The sequence below is a fragment of the Halichoerus grypus genome, chromosome 7 (genome assembly GCF_964656455.1).
Source record: "Halichoerus grypus chromosome 7, mHalGry1.hap1.1, whole genome shotgun sequence".
NCBI classification, from domain to species: Eukaryota; Metazoa; Chordata; class Mammalia; order Carnivora; family Phocidae; genus Halichoerus; species Halichoerus grypus.
In genome coordinates, this window is record NC_135718.1 from 130731157 (window position 1) to 130755401 (window position 24245).

Here is a 24245-nt window from a genome sequence, read left to right on the forward strand (position 1 = left end):
GGACGGTACAGTTAGGAAGGACGACAGCTAGCATCTAAAACCCAAGCTTGTGGACTGCCTTGGATCTTCGTAATATTTCACACTGCAGAACTCCTGGAAAAATCCAAGAGTTGGGGATTTGATGTTAATCAATTACTAAATAAAAAGAAAACCTAAAATGTTGTGGCCAACCTGCTACTACCTCCCAGAATTAGAAATCCGTTCTGCAAGTCAGAGGACAGAACTTAAGAGAAGACAAATTACCTGCAAAAACTCCACTCCTAAAAAGGCACTCTGATGTCTACTGTGCGAATTTAAATTGGTGTCACCTCTTTAGAGGAAATCTCATAATATCTACCAAAAAATTTTTTTAACCAATCAAAATTTTATTTTTTATTTTTTATTTTTTTAAAGATTTTATTTATTTATTTGAGAGAGAGAGAATGAGAGAGAGCGAGCACATGAGAGGGGGGAGGGTCAGAGGGAGAAGCAGACTCCCTGCCGAGCAGGGAGCCCGATGCGGGACTCGATCCAGGGACTCCAGGATCATGACCTGAGCCGAAGGCAGTCGCTCAACCAACTGAGCCACCCAGGCGCCCAACCAATCAAAATTTTAAACTAACCAACCAACAAACAAAAATATCTACATACCCTTTGACCTAACTATTCTGCTTCTAGGAATTGTTTTTCTAGAAATATACCTTTACAAGCCCCAAAGGTATGCATGTAAATGATAATGCAGTAGAGTTTGTAATAGCAAAAAAGAAAAAAGAAAGAATGAGCCTAAATGTCCATCAGTAGGGGTATAGTTGAATAAAATCAGGTACATCTATTAGAAGAAGACAAATCCATGTGTACGTTTATGGGAAGATCTCTAAGATGTGAGTTCAGTGAAAAAGCAAGGGGCAGAAGAACATATGGAGGAAAACTAGGTGGCTGGAGGACAGTATCTTTATATCTCTGAGTGAAGTACTATGCATGTAGGTATTATCTTTAAAAAAATGTATTTTCTGAAGTATGTATGTAATGCATTACCTCTATTTTATTATTTTTTTAAGATTTTATTTGAGAGAGCGAGAGCGCGCACGTGCGCATGAGTGGGGGGAGGGGCAGAGGGAGAGGGACCAGAGCCTGCCATGGGGCCTGATCCCAGGACCCTGAGATCACGACATGAGCCCAAGTCAGATGCTTAACCGCCTGAGCCACCCAGGTGCCCCACGTTACCTTTATTTTAAAACAAAAACCAATACCAGAAATCCAGCTCCTTAGGCTATGTGGTAGCTCTCTTCTAAATCTACTTACCATTGCCTCAAGGATCCCCAGAAAGAACTTAGAACACGGTTAGTCCTATCTAATACACAGCTAACTTGGAAAGTGGCTTCACAAATCCACCATGTAGTTAATAGAGCCAGATGTCTGATCTACTTGTTCCCAGTTCCCCCTGCGTCTGTTGAACTAACCACTGCATCCCAGGTACCAGACATGGTATCCCTGGCACATAATAAACAATCAAATATTTCACAGACTGCCCAACCTCCCTGCCCTGCCCCCTTTATCCTGTGCGCTATGATGCCGACACTGAGGCCCCAGCATCCTAAGTTAGTCAAAAGCCTTCTTAGGATCTCCACTGCAAGTCCTCCCCACACTGGGAATTCACCAGAGTTACCTTTGCTCATCTTTAGAAAGGCCTATAAGAAATAAGGCTTCCTGTGCTTGCTAAAGTGGAGTCCGTTTCCTCTGGGTAAGTGTGACACAGCCATATACCAAAATTCACATACTCATTCAAACTCCCACGAGGTAGTGTACACATCTCTGTGTGAACTGCTGTAGGAGATATGATGATAAACAAGACCCTGTTCTCCTCCCTCTCTCGGATTTTAGAAAACACTCAGAAGAACATAAACAACTGTAATAAAAGAAAATGAAATATGCCAGAAATTTCAGGTACGCATGAAATGCAGTGGGAGTTCAGATGGATGCGATCACTATTAGCTAAGAAAATTAAAGACACCTTCATGAAAGATGTTATTTAGAAGAGGCCTTGAAGGGTAGGTAGGATTTGGAAATTCACAAATAAAAGACTTTTGGGGTTTAGGGCAGGGCGGGAGTAAAGAAAAAGTAAAAGAAGAGATGGAGGACAGCAAGCAGCTGAGAGCAAGAGAAACTTAGCAGAAGGTGCCTAGTGGGAAACAGGACCGGGAAAGTTGGTCAGGGCTAGGCTTTGGAAGATCCTTACCACTAGGCTAACGAGTCTAAACTTAGTCTGTAGGAACACAGAGCCAATGCAGATGAACTGGATAAAGGACAGAAAGATGTCTGGGAGAACAATAGGTAGCTAGGAGCTATACGGAGAGCAGTAGCTCAGGTGGACTGAGGAAGAGGGAACAGAAAAGCAAAGGTAGATATGATATATGGAAAAAGACACATCAGAACTTGGCCGCTGACCGGATGTGGGGACAAGGGAGAGCAAAGAGCTGGAGACCATGCTGAGGTTCCAAAGCCGGTTACTAGGAAGATGGCGGCGGCAGTAACCGGGAAGAGATTCAGAGTCAGTAAAGCATGGAAATTCAGAGTATGCGCTCAGGAATCAGACTGCTAGTTTCAAACTCTTGCCTTTACTCTTCAGTAGCTGTGACCTTGAGCAAATTACTTAACCTGCCTAAGCCTCAGTTATCTCATCAGGAAGATGGCAATATGCAGAATCCATGGAGGGACTGAGAAAAAACTGATGCGAGGTCCCATATCAGAAATTCTGATTAATCGGTCTGGAGTGCTCTGGGGTGATTTCAAACATCTATTTTCAAAAAGCCCCCCAGGAAATTTGGATGTACAGCCATGATTGAGAACCTCAAGGTAACTTGCAAACCACATCACTGTTCTTAATGGGTGGTGGGGCTAATGTTCCTGCAGGGAGGTTTACAGAGTAGTCAGTATACAAAGTCAGCCACATCAAGACCTCAACCCCAAAAGACCTGACGAATCACTTTGGCCCAATCTTGTTAATAGCCACTCATGAAGAATGGACTTCCAGAAAAGTTGTAAACACAACTTTGGGAAATACTCCTGAGCTGGGTTTCAGGAGCAGCCTGGAAAGAAAATGAGACCAAAGCACACAAAAAAAGAACCAAAAAGGAAGCACAGGCCATGCTGAAGGTTAAAGCCAAAGTTAAAGCATGACTTAGTAATGCTCTTCAGGCAGCTCTTTTCCAGCTCCGTCAAGGTCAAGGGGATATAGATATAAACTGGAAATTTAAGAGCGCTATTAGGATGAACTTACCAGAAGCTGGACTACCAGTCCCGGGAAGGAATGACAGTGGAATCTTCCAGGAAAGCCTCTGAGAAGAGAGGCCACTCTGGCTAAGTGATTTAAGGTGGGCTCCTACTCATGACAGTTGGGTAGACGAGATGTTCCTGAGCTGCCTTTGGCCTTCTGAATTCATGGGACTCAGTTTCCAGCTAGGAAAGGGTTAAAGAATCCTGTGGTCCCAGCAGCCCACACCAAGCTCTCTAGACTTACCTTTAAATTCCATGTTGGCAGCATCATCCAGAAGTTCCTCCTTCATGGTGTTAAGCGTCTCAACAATCATGTCCTTCATTTCCTCCTGCTTTCGGTTAGCAATATTCATCAGTGATTCGTACAACTCATTTTCCTTTTTTCGAGTATATTCCAGACGTTTGGGAGTGATCTGTAGGTCCCGCTGCATGTCAAAGGCCTGGTTAATAAAGATGTCGAGGCAGAGACAGTGCACCCGGTTCAGGGCCTTGGCTGCGTCCACCAGGCGAGTCTGTAGCACCTGCTGGGAAAATGTGCTCAGGTGCCTCAGTTTCTCACTTTGCTCCACCAACATGCTCTGAGCTTTAGTGTCTTGGCCAGGGGCCCCACAGTTGCAGTGACTGCTGCTCAGGTAGCCCAGGCCCATCAGCTGATGATGGAGGGCTGATCTTTCACTCTCTATTCTTCTGGTACACGAGGCAATGATCTCCGAGCCCAGCTGCGGCACTTTGAAAAAGAATACGGGAAAGGAGAAATACTTCCGGATTTCCTGAAGCTCCTGCTCGTCCCTCTCAGACAGTTCGTCTTTGTGGAGTGCATAGGTTATCACAGGCAAGAAATCGTTCACCAAGTCACCCAGAACATCCACTGCAGGCCGGAGGCCTTGGCACGGTGCTACCACAATGTCCACGTCCTGGAAGGGGAAGGGGGGTCATATCAGCACTTCGGGGTCAGAACCAATCCTTGCTTCCCCAAAGTCCCACAATGAGACCAAAATCCAGATCTGTGACGGGACAGTGGGACTTTGGTACGCCCCAATGACTTGCCCACCTCCTTCCCTGAGTTCCCAACACTCCCTGCCACAGCCTAAGAGACAGGCACTCATCTAGAGAGAGTGAGAAAACAGTCTGCAGAAAGGCTGGCAGATAAAAAGACTTTAGTTCCTGGCTTCCTTCGCTGTTTGGAAACCCACTGATGCCCTCCGATGGAGTAAGACAAATAATGGAAGGAGAAAGAATTGATGTGGACATGATCAGATCGGGATTGAGCCTGCCTGGAACATTCCTCCCACTCTCCTCTTTGCTCATCTTCCCAGCCCCACCTTTCTAAGGTGGCTAACTCCCAAGCAGCCTTCCAATCTCCCTGTGTATTCTTGTCATGCTCTTAGTGAGTCCTTCCTAGTACACAATCCCAAGCACTCTCTACTTCTCCTTTCCTTAATGTTCAACACATTTAAAATTTATTTATTTCGAACCCATTTTTCGGGGTACCTGGCTGGCTCAGTTGGTTGAGATTCTGCCTTTGGCTCAGGTCATGATCCCAGGGTCCTAGGATCGAGTCCTGCATCAGGCTCCTTGCTCAGCAGGGAGCCTGCTCCTCTCTCTGCTTCTTCCCCTGCTTGTGCTGCGCCCCCCACCACAAATAAATAAATAAAATCCTTTAAATAAATAAATAATAAATAAATAAATAAAATCCATGTTTCCCCAACAGCCTGTCAACCCTTTGAGGGCAGGGACCATGTCTACCTTGTTAACTATGGAAACTCCAGGGCCTAACACATAGCCCTCACTATTGTTGAATCAATCAAGCAGCAAACTAAAAGCCAGGTTTGCCAAACATTACTGTCCTTTTCTAAAAGTTTGCAGGTATCCCAAAGTCTTAGCCACCAAAGTCCTGGTAATACCTTTATTCTCATGATCATGTGGTATGACAGAGACTAAGGTTTGCCTATCGGATATTTAGCCTCTGCATTACTGAGAAGGCAATGGCCTTTACAGACAAGGCTGCCCGATAAGTGCACTGGGCTTTCAGAAAGGTTCTTTAGAGGGGGTTCGATTCTACTAGGAAGTATGCTCTTTGGCCTCATCCTTTTTGCCTTTTGAACAAGAAGGTCATCCTACAGCCCTAAGGCAAACCTGAGGGTAGAAGCCAGCACTGAGGATGATGAAGCAAAAAGAAATAGGGGGCCTGGGTCCCTGGTGACGGCAGAGCGGGCACACCAGTCTGGCTTCAGACTTCTTTCATTTGAGGGGAAAAAAATTAACTTCTATCTTGTTTAAGCAAGCGCATTTTTCTGATCGTCTGTTACATATGATTGAACCCAATCATAACTCATACACCCAAGATATTTTTTTTTTTTTAAGATTTTATTTATTTATTTGACAGAGAGACACACAGTGAGAGAGGGAACACAAGCAGGGGGAGTGGGAGAGGGAGAAGCAGGCTTCCCGTGGAGTAGGGAGCCGGATGTGGGGCTCGATCCCAGGACCCTGGGATCATGACCTGAGCCGAAGGCAGACGCTTAACGACTGAGCCACCCAGGCGCCCCCATACACCCAAGATCTGAAAGTGAGTTTCAAGAATGATCTTTGGTTTAGAAACAAACCTCCACAGGTCCTTTTCTAGCCAATAGTTTTTGCTTTGTGTTCTACTTCTTTCCTGAGGATCCTGAGGCACTTAGAGAACAGATGTTTTCATCCACGGCATAGGCTGCTCTTGTCTATCTTTGAAATTGTCTACTCTGCCTGGCATCCCAGACCTAAGGGTGGACAAGGAGACTCAATCCTGTATCACCATCGTAAGCACACCAAGGGGATGTCTTCAGGGACCCGCAAACTCAAAATCAATCCTGCACAGAATTCTAGCACATTTTAGAGAGTTGTAAAAGAATTCAACACAAACCTGTTCAAGTTTGTGTCCTTAACATTTATCAGATGTTACAAATGTACTTTATTTGAAATGTAAAAAACATGCAATTGTTTGTTTTCTTTCAGGCTCATATTGTTTTCATTCCTTACCCTATTGAGTAGCAGTTATTTTTGATGAAAAAAAATTTTAAATAAAAACCTGGGACCTTTTCCTCTTTGATCTCCTTGCCTAGATAAGTAAGAAAGGGCTGGGAAATGCCAGCCTATTGTTTCTTGTACTGTGTGTGTGTGTGTGTGTGTGTGTGTGTGAGAGAGAGAGAGAGAGAGAGAGAGAGAGAGAGAGATCTCCCATCCCCAGAAAAGCTTTACAAAGATCTCATCTTTCCTAATAAAGAATTAGTAAGTTTAATTCTCAGGTAGATCACATAACTGTTATTTGGCCACTCTGAACTCTCTAAAGCTAAAAGTGCTTTTAGCATCTCACCATTTCTAATTTGAGCAAACACTGAAAATCCAGCTACTTTCCATCCAAGCCTAGGCCAAGAAGAGATCTGCTATTTCATCTGTGCCCTGAATTGCATGAAATGTTTTCTGATTGGTAGACTAGTCGACACTCACCCCACTGTTCAAGACAAACCTCCTTCACTACCCTGAGTCACACTGCTGGAGTATGAATCACTTCGTGAGGCATATTCAGAAAGTAGGTAAGAACTTTTATGGCTTAGAGTAGAACACACAAATGCCTAAATACCAACATTATAATACATATAATAATTTAATAAAGACTAGGAGAGAATCCCAAGAAATGAAAAGTTATAGTAAGATAGAGAATTACAGGTGAACATGTTTTTAAAAATACTTATTTTAAAGTTGCAAACCTCTCTTAAATATATACATTTTGAAAGATATAAACCAACCAAACTTATTACAGGAATATCATGAGAAAAAAGCCTAAATATGCAAAACCAAAGTAAGAGTTCTTTGAAAATCGTCAGGAATAATTTTGTTTGCTTGTTTATTTATGATGGATTTTCTTAAAATTCTAAAATAAATTCACAGGGTTTCCTCAAAGAACCATTTTGTGTGTGCAAGAAAACCAAAAGCTGCGGGGTCCACTTGAAGAACGAATATCCTTCCTAGGAGACTGCTGACTTCATTTGCTCACAGGTGCAGATTCATTTTTTAAAGGCTTCAGGGCTTTCTAATGGTAGATACCACCTGATATACTGGCAAATAGAAAGAAGTTGTCCACTCCTAAATATATCTTGTACTAAACAAAAATGGATAGACAACAAGTACGACGCTCTCTCTCCTCCATTCCCCAGTTAGTTAGCGTGTGCAGGTGGTCTCCCCGCGCCAATGACCGTGCGTGCGGGAGACAGGCAGAAAGAGCTGCCTGCCTGACATCCTGGCGGTGGTACAAACCAGGCTGGAATGTGCTGTGTGATTCTGTGACACTTACAGTGAAGGGATGACTCATCTCTGACAGTTATAAACAAAAAGGGAAGCCAGCACTGTCTCCCAGAGACAGGGAGTGAAAAAAGTCATCAGTAATATAGAGAGGAGGAGCCAGACCCACTGTGGGCCCTATTCTGGCCCCCTGAGAGGGAAGTCTGACCTCGGACGATCTCGTGGAAGGCTATCTGCCTTCCTAGGACCTAGAATGGCGCTTGGCACTTTGTGAGCATCCAACAAATACATGTGGATTGAACGGATGAATAAATGAGGCCTTCACTACCTGCTCAAAACCATTTTCAATAATCATATGTAAAATTTCCTATCTTTCAACCCATATCCCATACATTTAGCTCTGATTTCTGTTTGCCTCTACTCCAAGAATAAAGCAGTGAGTAAGCATTTTGCTCCTAACTCAATCAGGGAAAAAGAATCTCAGGGAATAATGAGAGTACCCCCAAAATTCCCACTGGGAGTCACAGTGAATTCCTAAAGAGATTTCTCTTGTAGAATGCATTCTGCACAAATCTACAGAATCGATAGAAGTTGGTGTGCTAACCATCAATTTTCTCGGCAAGATCAAGAGAATGAACAGAAAGGAGAGTGTTACTCTGCAAACACCAGAACTGACCTCTTAGGTTTTGTCTTTGGTGTAAAATGATATCGTGTTAAATGCCAAGAAATGGCTCAATCACTGAAGAAGCCTGACCATTTCCTAAGAACACTGGCTCTTATAGCTCATGGCCCATCCCTGAAACTCAGTTCTGGCCAAGAATGAGTATATTAACTGATGGTTCAAGCAGAAGACAGCCATGCTCTCAGGTAGGTCACAAAGGTCTTCACTTTCTCTACAGTTCTGAAGCCTCAGGTTCACATCACACCGAAAAGAAGTACACAACTACATAACATAGCTCTGCCCAAGCTCAGCAACAAATCCGGTCTCGACCTCAATCCCTGTCCCCATATCTACCTACCTTTACGGTCCATTCTCCTCCCATGCCATTCTCATGGGGCTGTCCAGAGGTTTTTCCTATTTGTTTTTACACAGGTTGATTCTTCTTCATTTTTACATGATTCCCAAAAGGATCACTCTTAAACGTTAATTACATATTAAGGAAAATACCTCTCTGTTCTTCTTACATTGTAGAAAATACCTGGCTGAATACATACTGGATAGCCTCTATGCAATCTACCTTGCACCTATTCCAACATCCAGTACCCAGAGATCCAGACAAAAGCAGGAATCTGAAGCTTTATTCTCTTGTCCACTTACTAGATTCATCAAAGCAGAGAGACGAAGTAGTAGAATGGAGAAGAGAGAAGGCAGAAGGGAAAACTTTACCTTTTAACTTTATAACTTTAACTTTTGTCTTATTTAGCTTTTAATAACATCTTTCTCTTCTTCCATTACAAAAGAACCTCGAAAATGAATGATGAAGAACTTTGTGTCTAACTGGAGCAGAATAATGACGATAAGTAAGTTGGAACTAGAAGGACTTACACGTACGTTTGACAAAAGGAAGGCATTCCACCATGGTTGTCAGGGAAGGGATTGGTGACGGAGAGAGGGGGAAATTCTCAAGGACGCTGATTAATACATTCAAAGGGAGGAGGGAACTGGCTTACTCCGTGCCAGACACTGCGCTAAGTCCTCACACACACCCTCTCATTGAGGCCTCACACCAGTCCTAGAAGATATGGATCGCTACCCCCATCTTGCACAAGAGGGAACCAGCCCAGTCACATGGTCAGTGAACTGACAAAGCCAGGATGTAAATCCAGGTCCGCCTGACTACAAAGAGCACACTTTAACAGTTACTGAACGTCCACGGTGTCAGGAACTGTCTGGGCTGATGTTGGGCAAGTTCTGAAAGATGAATAAAGGATGGACAAGATAACTTTAGGGATCCTGACAATTCTAGTGTTCCAGGTTAAAAAGTATATCCTATGAAGGAAAGGCTCTGCCATGAAACAAACTTGCAGGACTGGTTGAGATACCATGAAAGAAGTCAAAAAGAGACCATTTTTAATAGCCCCAATAACAGAGTTTCTGCCTGGTGACAGTACTTTCAACCCCTGAGTCTCTGAATTGCCTATCCCCACCATCCTCGACTCCAGGTGAAACACACACAGATCTCTGACACAGTGAAAACAGGGAAGCCTCTGGGTGTAAGAAAGGGGTGGGGGGGCTGGGTGGCTCAGTCAGTTGAGTGTCTGTCTTTGGCTCGGTCATGATTCCAGGGTCCTGGGATCAACCCCGCATCGGGCTCCCTGCTCGGTGGGAAGCTTGCTTCTCCCTCTTCTCCTGCTTGTGCTCTCTCTCCCTCTCTCTCCGACAAATAAATAAAATCTTAAAAAAAAAAAAAAAAAAAAAGAGGTAGATGGGACTCTAGAAAAGAGACAAAAGAGGAAGATTAAGACTATAATCTTTGCCAGATTTTCTCCCCAAGAGCTATCCTTGGAAGGCCACAAATGAATCCCTGGTGGTGAACTGAGAAAACAGCCTCAGATTCAAGCTGTTCTTTTTACTTTTATTTTAGTGAGCATAGGGATTAAAAAAAAAAAAAACTTGCCTCTAAACTACCCACATCCTCAATAGGTAAATTAACCTGCACTAGGTATTTGCAGGTTTCTTGGCCAAGAGCAACACATGCAGATACGCAGGATGCTTACGTTCCACGACACCTGTTAGTGTGTCAGGGGAGAGGCAAGAGAGATGGTAAATATGAAGGGTACAGCCTCGCTGCCTAGAAAGAATTTATATTTTCACATTTGCCTGGACTTCTGATACCCTTTTTTAACATAACACTTGAGTTCCCCTTTCTCTTTGCCCCATAAAATCATGGTTTCTTTACTGTAATTTTATCTCCAGAGTGCCATTCTCCATCTTATACACGTTATCCCAACTTTGGGTCTTTTTCCTTAGAATGGCCATTTTTGACCCAGTTCCATATACTATCTCCCCCAACGGTTAGCTTTTTGCCCCGAGGACCTTCACCCAGCCTTCTTTCCGTTTTGTTGCGAAACAACTGTTATCTTTCAATCTAGAGACATTCAAGATAAGATATGGTATCTAAGGAAGGCTGAACAACACACAACAGATTTAGTTTTATAAGACACCATCATAAATGCCAAAAACTAGACAAAAATTGAGAGAAGCTAGTTTTCTAGCAACAAACAGTATTTAGTAAATTTGGGGGCTAAAATTTTGCATAAACTTTTGTTATTTTTAAGTAAAATCCTTTAATGATTTTGGGTTGTGAAAGTATTAACTGCTGAGAAATTAAAAACACCTAGGTCTGTATGACATTAAAAATAGATTACTTCCATCGCTAGCTATTGCCTGAGAATGACTACTCCAACTGGTTAGAGTTAAAAATAAAGTTTATTTGCAAGTCATCAGACCTTTCCTGGAAACATTATAGTCTACCTCAGTTCCCCGAAAGATACCCCATCAGACACCATCCTGAGCCAATGACCGTGTCTGTGTGCGGCAGTCTGGCCGTCAGGCGACACGTACGTTTGTCCAAAGGGTGGAGATAAACAGGCCGGCAGAAGAACCGAAAGCTCTGTCAGCGCCACCACGAGTGAGACACCGGCCAGGCTGCAGGAGTCCCACCTGGGACTGCGAGAGTTTAATCCTCTTGGCTCCTTGCTACTCCTTTTCTCATAGGTGTTCACAGGAAACACACACACACACACACACACACACACACACACACACACCCTCTTGGCTCCTTGCTACTCCTTTTCTCATAGGTGTTCACAGGAAACACACACACACACACACACACACACACACACACACCCACCCACCCCAGACTGAGGCAACTCCAAAGCAGACGGCCGTGTTCCATGGGACTAGTGAGAGGAGGGGGTGGTATGCGTGCCACACTGGGTGGGGGGTGGAGAAGGGGAGGCATGTGCGTGGAGACAGGCCTGGTGAAATGTGTTGCCAATGGGAAAATGACTATGTTTTAACAATAACAGAGGTTACGGAAACTAACAGCTTGATGTTGTTCCTCTGCTGTTGAATTATGAACTGAGAATCTCAGGGGACCCAGAGCTAAAAAGTTGGGAATACCAAGCACTGTGGGTCCATGTGGGTCAGCCTATTCTGGAACACACTGAAACTGGCTAATTTATGAGGACTTTAAAGCACCGTATTAGAAGAATGACCATTGTATAAGAGGGTAGGGGAAACTGCTTTGATAATCTGACAGCTGAAAATGAACAACTCATTTCCCCTAATTTAGTCTTGGTTTCCTTGAGCCAAGTTTTCCTTTCTTTACCAGCCCCTTTGCAAATCAAATGGAAGGGCTGTTTGGAACTAACTCACTGGTCCTAAATATAACTGGAGCTAAACAAAAAAATCTTTTTCACCAGCACATAAATCTTCAAGGTAACTGGGAAGCGCCCCCAGCAGTGAGCTCCCGAAACCGAGGCCACAAACGCAATGAAGACGGGAGCCTGACTGTGGTGGCTGAGCAGGGCCTGAGCTCCACAAGGGCTCCTAAGGACCTCTGAGGCATGGCATCAAGGGGTTCCAAACTTAGAACCGTTGGGGTCCGTTGTTATTTCTACATCAAAACCACTGGAGAATAAAGCAGATCCGGAGAAACTCTGGCTAAGGAAGCCTCACAAACCACATGAAACAGAACGCAAGAGGCTAGAGAATTCCTCAAGACAAGAGAGTATTCCTCAAGAAAGAAAGTACATATTTCAGCTGTGCAGAGGGAAAGCTGATTTGGTACCTCAACTTCCCAACCAAGGAGCCCCCTCACCTGTTACCTCAGTGGAGCGCTTAGCCCACGTCGGGAGCAGCCAGACGAGCTCTCCCCAGTGAGGGTGCACTCCGCTGTGCACCCGGGGGACGGCTCTCACTTTCCTGCCTGGCACTTGCTCGAACTGCCTCAATTCATGCAACAGAAGTAAATGAGCATTAAAAATTAAAGCCAATAAAGTGAAAGGGACCCAGAGAAATCAATCCAGTCACGTGCCTCTCCTGCACATGGCTCTGTTCACAGTCCAAGATTGTTTTTAAAAGGCAAGAACAGGAAGAATCGCCACCCGACCAATAGCAGTCAGACCAGCTATTTAACAGTGTTTTTTAAGCTGCAGGTCAGAGTGTAGCAGCTAACAGCATTAATTTAGTGGGTTGCTACCATCAGTTTTAAAAAATGCAATCAAATAGAAAAGAGAAGACAATAGTGTGTTTTACAAAAAGTAAAAGTATTGTTTCATGAAATGTTACTTCTATGTGTGTAGGGACGCTTGGGTGGCTCAGTCGGTTGGGCACCTGTCTTTGGCTCAGGTCATGATCCCAGGATCCTGGGACTGAGTCCTGCGTCAGGCTCTCTGCTCAGCGGGGAGTCTGCTTCTCCCTGTACCCCTCCCCTCTGCTTGTGTTTTCTCTCTCTCTCTCTCAAATAAATAAATAAAATCTTTTAAAAAATGTATATGTGTATATATGTACTAGGTCCTGATACAAAATGTTATTCCTTACAGTGAAATTCTTTATATATATGTGTATATGTGTGTATATATATATGTATATGTATATACACGTTTTTTTAAAAGAAGGGGCAGGATGTTCTTTTTTTTTTTTTAAGATTTATTTATTTGACAGAGAGACACAGCAAGAGAGGAAACACAAGCAGGGGGAGTGGGAGAGGGAGAAGCAGACTCCCCGCTGAGCAGGGAGCCCGATGTGGGGCTCAATCCCAGGACCTGAGCCGAAGGCAGACACTTAATGACTGAGCCACCCAGGTGCCCCCATATATATAAATATTTTTAAGTAATCTCTACACCCAATGTGGGGCTCAAAGTCACAACCCCACAATCAAGAGTAGCATGCTCTACCAATTGAGCCAGCCAGATAACCCCAGTGAATGAAATTCTAGAAAAGTCTGAAAGCCACTGAACCCCTGGAACCTGAAGGAACCAGATCGGGCCAGTGTATCACAGAAAGATTGTGTGTGGCTCAAATACTTATGAACTGTGAAGAAGTTCACGGGTCAACCAAGCAGCCTCAGTTAATAAACAAGGATTACTGTCAGAGCTGCTGTCAGAGTTATGCAAGAACCCTCTCAGCATCCTGGACCTAAGGAGTGTGAGCTCTTAGTCTAAAAACAGAGGAAAGCCACCAATGAAACTCTGCTCAGACAAAATGGGGCTTGTGTACATAGCCCCTCTAGCATTTATCAAGATAAAAGAAATCTAGTCTCTGGAAGGAAATGAGATGACAGTTTCTACTTCTAGAGTGTCAGAGGCCATGGCCACAACCAAAGGACTCATTCATTGACTGGGAGATCAGGCCTTTTAGAACAGGGGTAGGTGCAGAGGTTATAAGAAGAAACAAAACTTCTAGTCCTGCTAAACTAGCCCTTCCTTCCTGGCACAGCTAATCAAGGTGATGGGACTCTCTGTTCTGAGCAGGTCTGTATTCTTTTCATCTTACCCACTCCTGACCCCTGACACAGTCACATTCTTTGCTGATCCCCACTGGGTCTAATCACATAGCCCAGTCCCAGCTTATAGAGCAGGACAGGAAGCCTAGCACCAGAGTTGAGTCCTTCCTAAGTGGAGAAATGAATACCAGATAGTCAGTATGATCTCTTGGAAGTCACCGCAAGAGCTGTGTTCTCCCTTAGGAGTTTACTTCAAGAGAGAAGCCAAGAAGATATCCTTCAGGATGACGGGATCCCCATATCTCCTTACACTGAGCCAGACCTGTCCTCAGGTTCTCCAGTTCCTTAGAAAGTAGGAGACATGATCTGTCCCATTTAGTAAATAATGGCTAGGTCTAAGGAAAAACTCACAAAATTCTTTACTCAGTCTCAACTCGAGTAAGGGCATTAATGATCCATCATCTTATCATTCCTTTTAGAAAGGGATGGCTGGAGACAATTCTAGCCATGCCTTCCTGTTGAGAAATGGAAAAGGATTTCTGGCCCTAATCATAATTACTCTGTAAAAGCCTGTCGAGATGCAAGCAGCACATTCCTTCTATTGTAGAAAGGGAGATGAGGGGGCAAGGAGATAAGCGAATTGCTCTGGGTCCTGCCACGTGGTAGCAGACTCCGGGATAGGCGCTGCTAGGGCCTTGTCTGTTTTTCAACTTCCTAGGTTATGTGCTCTATCAGCTGATGCTCAGAGCCAAGACTATATGTTGCCAAATCACTCTGTGAGAAAGCTCAAATACAGGAAAAGCTGGTATATATGTATGCAATTGTTGTATAAATATGAGACCGGTACCTGTAAGAGAGCGTGGTGCATCGTCACCTCCAGTTCGGCTAAAACAGGGGCGGCGTCCTCACCGTCCTCTTGGACCTCCAGGTCCTCCTCAGGGATGGTCTCCCAGTTGCCCTGGTGAGCAACCAGCGTGTGCACTAGTTCGTACTGGCCGGGGAGTGCCAGGCTGAGCCGAGTCTGAGTCCCATAGGTGAAGCGGAGGCGCCGAAGCTTACAGTTCTCCTCACTGCCCAGCCTGGCGGTGGGAAGCACCTGCACCCCCAACAGCAGGTTCAGCAGCTGGCACTTGACATTACAATCCTGGCCGAGGATCAAGATGCAGGGAAGGCAGTCCACAACCTGCTGCAGGTACTTCTCTTCCTTAGGTGGGAAGGCAATGCAGCTCAGCTGGCCTGGTTGGGGAAGGGGAGGGTGGAGAAGGAGAAAGGAGTACAGAGAGACAGTGAGGAGGGGTAGACAGAGACTTTCCCAGAGACCCAGTCAGGATGGCAGGGCCCTAGGGAAGCAATTTCTAGGAAGCTCTTGGTTGGACGAGACACCAGGAAAACATCTCAGCCGGAAAAGGCTCTTCAAAGATCGAACAGGAGTCCCCTTCCTGGCTTGTCCCCAGAGCAGGTGTCTCTACCTAGAAAGGTGGCAGGGACCTGATCCTTCCGCACTCCTTTTGCATGCAGTGCAGGGCCAGCCCAAGGAGTGCACCAGGACTCCACCACAATCTCGAGATCCTTAAATTGGCAGAGCCAGAGAAGACTACACAAACTAGGACATGAATCCAAGGAGAAACCATACCCGAAGATGTCAAAATGAAAACCTTCATGACAGAAGACCTAATACTTGCACATAGAAGGCCCTTTTAAATGACTCTACCATCTGCAGTTTTAGCTTGTTACTTTCCTCATTTGTGACATCTTTTATAACTAAATGTGTGAACTAATCTTTTCTGTGTGTGTGAGAGAGAGCTAATCTTTACATATGCATACATCAAAATAAAATGTTATTCAAGTTTGCCTTAGTTCTAGAATCTTTTCCAGTTCGTCCCTCTGATAGCTGGTGACAGCAGCCCAGCTGCCCCGTCCATTCTCATATAACTTTGGGTGCTCGGTGAAGATCAGTAACTCCTGATCAAGTCACATTCCTTCAGTTTACGGAGGACAAGGCATTGAGTAAGACAAAGGGAAGAACTGCCTGTTAGGAGAAAATCCGGGTAAATCTAGGAGGAATGTGATCTATCTCAGAAACATCCACTCAGGACAACCACGCTCATGTAAATGGCAAGCTTCCACAAACACATCAAGTTTCGTTCAAGAGAGAACAAAAAGCTTCTTAAAGGGGGAGAAACCTCTGCCTGGGAAAAGGAACCAGAAATTCATTGACCTGAACCTCTCAGATTCTGAACGCAATCATTCCTGACCTGTTCGGTCCCGGTGCCTGCTCCTGTCTATGATTCAGACAACCCCTGAGCTTGTTCAGAAAGGCACAGACCCGGGTTCTCAGGCTGGAAGAAGGCTGATCTCTGGGCCAAATACATCTTTATTGAAATTTTGTGTGGCACCAGCTGAAAAGTATTCACTTTATTTTTTTTTTAAAGATTTTATTTATTTATTTGACAGAGACACAGCGAGAGAGGGAACACAAGCAGGGGGAGTGGGAGAGGGAGAAGCAGGCTTCCCGCCGAGCAGGGAGCCCGATGCGGGGCTCGATCCCAGGACCCTGAGATCATGACCTGAGCCGAAGGCAGACGCTTAACGACTGAGCCACCCAGGCGCCCCTGAAAAGTATTCACTTTAGATTTAGTCACTTCACCATGTGTGAGCTGTTAAGCCATTCGTAAGCTGTTTATTTCGTCCGTGTAAGGGAGGTCTGATTTAAGAGGCTCTTCTGCTTCAGCTTCTATCTATCCTGTTACAAATCCTCAAACCCCCTTCCCTTCCACAAACGGCACCACCAAAAGGTTTCAAGAAGGTTTTGCTTTTGCCCAAACCCCTCCGTGCGTATCATTAAGCCCTTCCTTCCATGTCTGTCTGTAAGCCCAACACCTGGCCTGCGTGTGTACATTGGGACACGAAGACAAGGAAATCGACTCTCCTGGGAAAGAGATGGGTTCCTCTGAAAAAGCAAGGAGTGGTAACAGAGTGCCTGACTGTGTGCAAGGTTTACCAAGCCCAAGCGTAACACACCAGACCACTGGTCCAATCTTTGACCCACGATCTAAAAGCAAGGGGACAGGGGTGCCTGGCTGGCTCAGTCGGTAGAGCAGGCAACTCTTGATCTTGGGGTTGTGAGTTCAAACCCCACATTGAGTGTAGAGATTACTTCAAAATAAAATCTTTAAAATAAATAAAAGGAAGGGGACGTAGCCAATTGCTTGTATGTGCACTGAGCAAGTAGCATCGGGCCAGTCCCGAGTCCCTTTGTATCTCGTTCCCAACTCAACAACACTTATCACAGTCTATTCTGGTTATCTGTTTATAATGATCGAAAGCAAGAAGGACCATCAGATTTCTCTCTGTATCCTCAACACCTAACCCAGTGACTGACAATGCAAGGACTCAAGTTATGCGCTTGTTTGCTCTGTGTAAGAATCCATTTACTGTGGAGAATTATCTACCGAAAGCTGTAAGTTGCTCCACCAGTACTCAGGAAAGTCCAGGGGCAACCGTCGTTCCTAAAAACCTTCATCTCAACACAGAGGGTGGATGTGGACAACAGAAGAGGACCTCCCCCTTCACCGCGCAGAAATGAACTACAATGGTGTCAGCCTGAGCTGTGAGAAGGACAGATTCACCAGCTGGAATCACTCTCAGCCATACTTTCCATCCCTTCCTCTTTTCCCCGTGCTGCTCAGATGCTCAGACAGGCTCCAGGTGTAAGCCCACGCTGACGGCCTCCATAACTCCTACCACAAAAGTTGACACATGATAAAAAAAAGAAACCTAAATGAGCGTGGAAAGTGGGTAACAGAGAACTAAAACCAACTCATCATTTTTCAGGACCAGAGGGCGAGATCACAAAACCTCTGAGACAAAGTGTCAACTATAGGAGAGCCAGTAAAACATGCCACCTCTGCCAAAACCACAGCAGACACACCCCATTAATCATCTGACCCAAACGATCACCCTCCCCTCCATCTCTGTAGTGACAAAAACAGCCACTACAAATAAACCAGCTAGGCACAAACCACCATAGACCAGTGCAATGGGAGAGGGGGCTGGTGTTTTGTTTCCACGCACTGTCCTGCCGGGGTTCTCCGGGCAACTAGTGGACTGCATAAAATCTTCAGTATGAGTGTCGCCATCTGTTTTTCAATAAGTCACTATTCAAGTCCTTCACTTCTGCCACTAATCTTGAGCTTTTCCACTGATCTCCGACGTGGGTCTACCAGATTTGAACAAGGGCACGGACGGGACAGAAACAAAGTCAACACTAGATTGGTTCCCTCCCCACCTCTCCAGTGCAAAGGGTCCAGGGAGGGAAGAGTGCAGCAAGCAAGAGGAAAAGCAGAGGGAGGAGGGCAGATTGTGAATCCCAGGCTCCACTGCTCACTAGCTCTGTGACTTTGGCAATTCACTTGAGTTTCCTCAGCCTTGGATTTCTCATCTGTGAACTCAGGGAAGTGCATGACATCATCGTTAACATCTTTCCAGTTCTAAAATTCCAGGACGCCATCAGGTTTTAACTGGTGCAAGACGAACAGTTGAGGGGGATGAGTGGTTGGGCTGGTTGTTTTTATGTTAAATTATCTGTGAATTTAATCATGCAAGCTCTCCCTGGACTACTATAACAGCAGATCAAAAAGTTGACTGAACTAGCCAGGGGCTCCGAGGACCTAGAGAGAGTGCAGTCTCAGCAGCTCTCTAAAGAAGAGATTCCAAACTGTGGCCTGACAGTAGGAGGGAGAAAGAAGACCTGCTTCAGAGCGTGAGCAGCTGCCTCGCTGACAATTTAAGGACTTCCGAGTTAATCAGGTTTTCTTTTGTAATTAATATAACAGCATCTGCATCTGGGGCTGCCAGAAGGGACCAGCAGGGCTTCTCAGCTGGAGCACAATAACCCTGCCAACACTAGCTGCAGGAAAATGCAACTCAAATTGTCTTAAGTGCAAGCCAAGGCTCTTATTTATTTATTTTTCTGGATGCTTCTTAAATACAGATCATCTTGATTAGGGTTACTTAGCTCTAAACAAAGGTTTCCAACTAGAAGGGGGAGGAGAAAAGCATCTACAGTAGCAACCCATTTTGTTTATTTGTTTTCCATCACAAAGAGGAGCAAAATATACCACCCCAAAATAAGCCTCTTTGGCATGCTATTTTAAGCTAGTTATTTTTAAATAAACAGCAGACACAGGTGAAGCTCTACAAACTGAGCACAAGTTACCCTTTCATAAGAAACACTGACACTTACAGGTAAAGGTACAAGGGAAATCTCCATTTGCAAGGGCATCTCCCTCTCTGTACCAGGAAGGGAAAGATGAGTCTAAATCTCTAGAAACCCTTATCTTAATGCATAACGTTTACCTTTGTTCACAGTGCTCCTCCTGGTAACCTCCCATAACTGACTCCCCATCCCCAACAACTTTGTCTCTAGCTGGAGATGATGTTTAAGGTGGTGGCATGGACCTTTTTGGAGAGTTCTTCCTAGAGGAAAAACATGCATATAGGAGGTATACACATTATTAAACTTGTTTGTTTTTCTCCCGTTAATGTGTCTTTTTATCACAGGGGTGTCTTGGCCAAGAACCTAGAAGGGCAAAGGAAAAAGTATTTTCCTCCCCACAGTTACATTTACTAAGCCCTTTCTAAGTACATCTCTTTATTTGCCTCATCTCATTTAATGCTCACAATTCTACCAGACAAGGACTATTATTATCCCCATTTACAGATGAGGAACCAGCAGCTTGAAAAACAAAACAAAACAGAGCCCATGTTTCTCCATTTATCGAAGCAGATAAGAGATGGAACACAGGACAGTGCAGGAGCTAGACCTAGGTCTCAGGGGGCCAACTCAATACCTGGTGGTAAACAGGGCCAGTGAAGAGCCGCAGAATGTGCCATCCGAAAGGATATTTTGAGCTCAAGGGACTTGACACACAGCACTATAAGAAGGGCATTCTGACCTCCTCCCCTTTTTCTTCCTGAAAGCAGGAGATAAAACCCCCATCTGGATGATGAACTCCCTATACCAGAAGTAAAGCAACATTCTTATCACCAGAGACCTGGAGTCGAGGCCAAGAAAAATCAGTACAAATAAGCCTTGTTACACTAACTCTTATCTTCCTAGTCACTTTTCCACCAGGAACTGCCCTAGCCCCTCTATCTTGTCATATTTTCATAACTTACTTCTCTTTGTCTAATTCAGTATATAAATGTTCAGCTCTGCTTCTTTGGGTCTTCATCTCTCGTGGCGACTCCATGTACATGTAAAACGTAATAAAATGTGTATGCTTTTCTCTTGTGTACCCGCTTACATCAGTTTAATTCTTAGGCCCGGCTGGAGACTCCAGAAGGACAGAAGAGAAATTTTTCCTCCCCTGCACCCACTACCACGTTTTTCCCAATTTGGAGCCAAACACAATTTGGTAATTGCAGGACCCCAATTTATTTTTTTTTTTAAGATTTATTTATTTCTTTGAGAGAGCTCAAGCAGAGGGAGGGGGAAAGAATCCTCAGGTGGGCTCCATACCCCAGGAACCCAATTTAAAGCAGACTGAGAGAGTCTCTATGAAAACTCTGTCAAAAACTCTCTCGGGGCGCCTGGGTGGCTCAGATGGTTAAGCGTCTGCCTTCGGCTCAGGTCATGATCCCAGGGTCCTGGGATCGAGTCCCACATCGGGCTCCCTGCTCCTTGGGAGCCTGCTTCTCCCTCTGCCTCTCTCTCTCTCTCTGTCTCTCATGAATAAATAAATAAAATCTTTAAAAAAAAAAAATTTAAAAAAAAAAAAAAAACTCTCTCAAAATCATGAGGAATAAATAAAGCCTGGGGGAAAAAAACACATTAGTACCACTAGCTGGTGCACATTTTTAAAGAGAGTTGTTATTCTGCCCAAGATCTCTAGAGTCCCTTTCTAAAAGAAAAGGTTTCGGCGGGGGAGGGGGGGGAGGGGGGGGAGGGGGGGGTGCCTGGGTGGCTCAATCAGTTGAGCATCCCACTCTTGATTTTGGCTCAGGTCATGATCTCAGGATTGTGGGATCGCGCCCCATGTTGGGCTCCATGCTCAGCACAGGGTCTGCCTGAGATTCTCCCTCTCCCCTGCCCCTCCCCCCACCCCCACATGCACACTCTAAAACAATAAATAAATCTTAAAAAAAAAACAAAAATAAATTTTCGGAGAAATTTTTCATGCTCCTCTTATCAGCTTGTATTATCTTTTGCATTTGAGGTTAAGACTATTATAAAAAGGAAGAATTGGAGGGAAGAAATGCTAATGACCTTTTATGTCTCTAGTGACCCATTAGGATACTTTATTTAAATTGTTTCTGGAGTAATGGCAATGGATCTATGTCAATGCACACTCCTTGCCTGTTTTCCATTTCCATCACTAATACACACTGGAGAGGTGAGTGAAGGCCAGGGCATGGCCAAGGTAGGGAAGGCACGATATGGAGTAGGTGAACGGAGGTGAACAGGACTCTATCGTGGCCTTCTCATACTATTAAAACTCACACAGTTGGTGGGGCTTCATAGTCAATTCAGGTCCCGATAGTTACTACTGCAAGCCTTGTTCCCGGCACCCGAGGACTTCCCGCTACTGGGTCCAGTTTGTTTACCTCGCTTTTAACAGTGAACTTGTAGTCCTCTCTGAAAGTGAGTGACATGCACAGGATTTTATGGGAGGATTTAATAATTCGCTCAAGTAATCAGTGACACAAATATGCATTTCCATAAATAAGCAGTGAGACATTTTTATTTCTTACGAACTACATGTGCCAAGAGTAGAGAAAAAGACAAACTCCTAAGTTGAGAAATGAATGTCATACAGTTTTTCTACTACCGTAGAAAATTTTTCTACTGAGGTACAAAATCCCAGGAGCTGACAGAGAGAATTCTTCCATGAAACATTTATTTATCATTCTCAAACAAGCTCTGACCATCAGCTCAATTTAAAGGCTTCTGAATTACAGGGGAGACATTAGGAGCCCGGGAGAATTTAAGGAAAACTTATGCCCAGGTAGTCTGGTTTTCAGAATCCTTAGGACCAAGTAGGACAAGTACACTGTGGTGGAACGGAATGGTTTTGGAGATTAGAGACTGAAATGCTCTCAAGTAGCCAAAGCTCTTGTCAAAAGCTGAAAAGTCGAGCTGGCAGAAATGTCAGTAACTTATCCTACCTGGAGGTCATGTTAAGGTCTCTATGATTTTTTTAAGAAGACTGTACTGGCACCTGGAAGAGGGAGATGGCCGGCCCTGGAAGCTTCTACACCATGGGAGCCCTGAAATGCAGAGCCCAAACTCAGCAGCCTGCTGACAAGCTCCCTTCCAGGCAAAACTGCTGCTGAGGCTGGTGGCGCTGCAGAGGGAAGAGAAAGGCAGTGGGCAGCTGTAGCTTATGGGATGCAGAGATGGAAGCGGCTCCTCCAAGGAAGCCAATCCCAAGCTCCAGAGATGGCTTAGCTTCTGTCCCTTGGGGGCCTCTTACACTGAATAACCATTAAGAATGACTCCATGATGGGAATGGGTCAAAAGGACAGAGGAACCAGCTCAAAGGGGGGGGGGGGGGTGTCACTGACCAAATCAGGGACAATCAGGCATAAAAATGTTCTTAAATAATAGTAAGGGATTATAAGCCATTGAAAAAACTGAATAAACTGCTAAGCAAAAAAAGGAAAAGGAAAACTCTTCCTTACCATGGAATACCAACTAAGAAATACAGAAGGATGATAGATATGAAAATCCCACTGAGCCAGGTGGGAGTTGTGAATGGGTGCTGAGGTCTAGCGGAGGGAGGTGTTTTCAGGAACGGGATTCTCAGCAAAATCTTAGAACACCTCCCACTAAAGACTAATCAACTGCAAAGGGTAAAAATGGTGACTTTAAAGTGGAGAGACCTAGACGACGGCAACACAACCAGTGATAAAGCTTAACATCTCCAGGGATGGGGGTGATTGGCATCAAGTACCCCTGATGTGATGCACATTCCATCATTTCCGTGCCTCGTCTTGCTAAAAGCTCAGGACCGAGTCTAGTCGTGAGGAAACAACAGGCAGATCCAGGTTGAGGGTCATCCTATGGAATAGGCTTTATAAGCCTACCCTTTAAACCTGTCCAAGATCTAAATGCCAAGGAGAGGCCGAGGACCTGTTACACATTCAGGGAGTCCGCAGACACATGACAGCTAACGCAACACGTGTTGCTGGGCAGGATCCTGGATCAGAAAGAAAAAGAGCCATGCTTGGGACAGTTGGCAAAATGTGAGGGGGGTCCGTGCACTGGATGGTGGCACCGTGTCACTGTTCATGCCCTGACTTGGGGAGTTGCGCGCTGGTATGTAGAAGCAGGTCCTTGCTGGGGACAATGGCTCACTGGAGTGTTTAGAGGAGAGAAGACCACCTATCAACAGTCTGCTTTCAAAAGGTTCAGAGAAACAGTAGATATAATAGAGGCAGAGAGAGAGAGATTTAGAGCACACCCACGAACGCCAGCAAGTGCAAAAGCATAAAATGTTAACAACTGGGGAATCTGCGGGAGGTGGGCAGAGAAGTTCTTTATACTGTTCTGGCAACATTTATGTAAATGTGAAATTATTTCAAAGTAATTTTTTTTTTTTTTTTTAATGAGCCAGAAGGATACCCAGCAAAGTGTATCCAGTTCTGGATCTCACAGGAAAAGAGATGGAGAGAGAATTTTACTTGACAAAAAACCCAACAGGTAAAAAACACATCGAATACAGTCCTAACAGAACTGAAATAGGAACAGTTCCCTCACTGTCCCTCCTTTTGCCCGGCACATCACCTCCTCTCTCCTCCACCTTCCTGTGATAGTAGTGTACTGTGGGCGGTTCAGAGTCTGCGGAGTTCAAGGCACTCATCTAAGTAGGCAGTTCAGGAGCAGGCTTAGAATCCAAATCCTCAAGGCTAAACGGCACACACAAACATGCTCCAGGACAGGAGCTGCTAAAAATTACCTGTAACCATCCAGTGCATTGAACGAGAAGCCACCAGAAGCTGCATGACTTTGCATCGCTTGCAGAAGTCCCTTCTGATTACTTAGCAGTAGGGAACACCTCTCCACCTCTTCATACCATGTAACTACTTGTATCCCACGGTTACAAAGCACGTTTCCAAGTTGGGGCAGCAGAACTCCTCCATTTCTCTCCATGGAATAAGAGGTTGCAGAGCAGGCCAATCACTCACTCGGGAAAAACTGAAACAGGCTCCCCCACTGGGGTCTTGTACGCCAGAAGAATAAGAACGCCTTTTCTC

General features: G+C 44.9%; 1 protein-coding gene across 2 annotated transcripts in view; it reads right to left on the minus strand.

Annotated features, from left to right (window-relative positions):
• DSTYK (dual serine/threonine and tyrosine protein kinase) overlaps nt 1-24245 on the minus strand; it is a 60854-nt gene that overhangs the window by 15321 nt on the left and 21288 nt on the right. For both annotated transcript variants that reach the window (XM_078078299.1, XM_036123872.2), the window contains exons 2-3: nt 14833-15221; nt 3497-4166 (exon numbers count right to left, since the gene is read on the minus strand). In XM_078078299.1, coding sequence (XP_077934425.1) covers nt 3497-4166; nt 14833-15221 — 1059 coding nt within the window. The remainder of the gene's footprint in view (nt 1-3496; nt 4167-14832; nt 15222-24245) is intronic.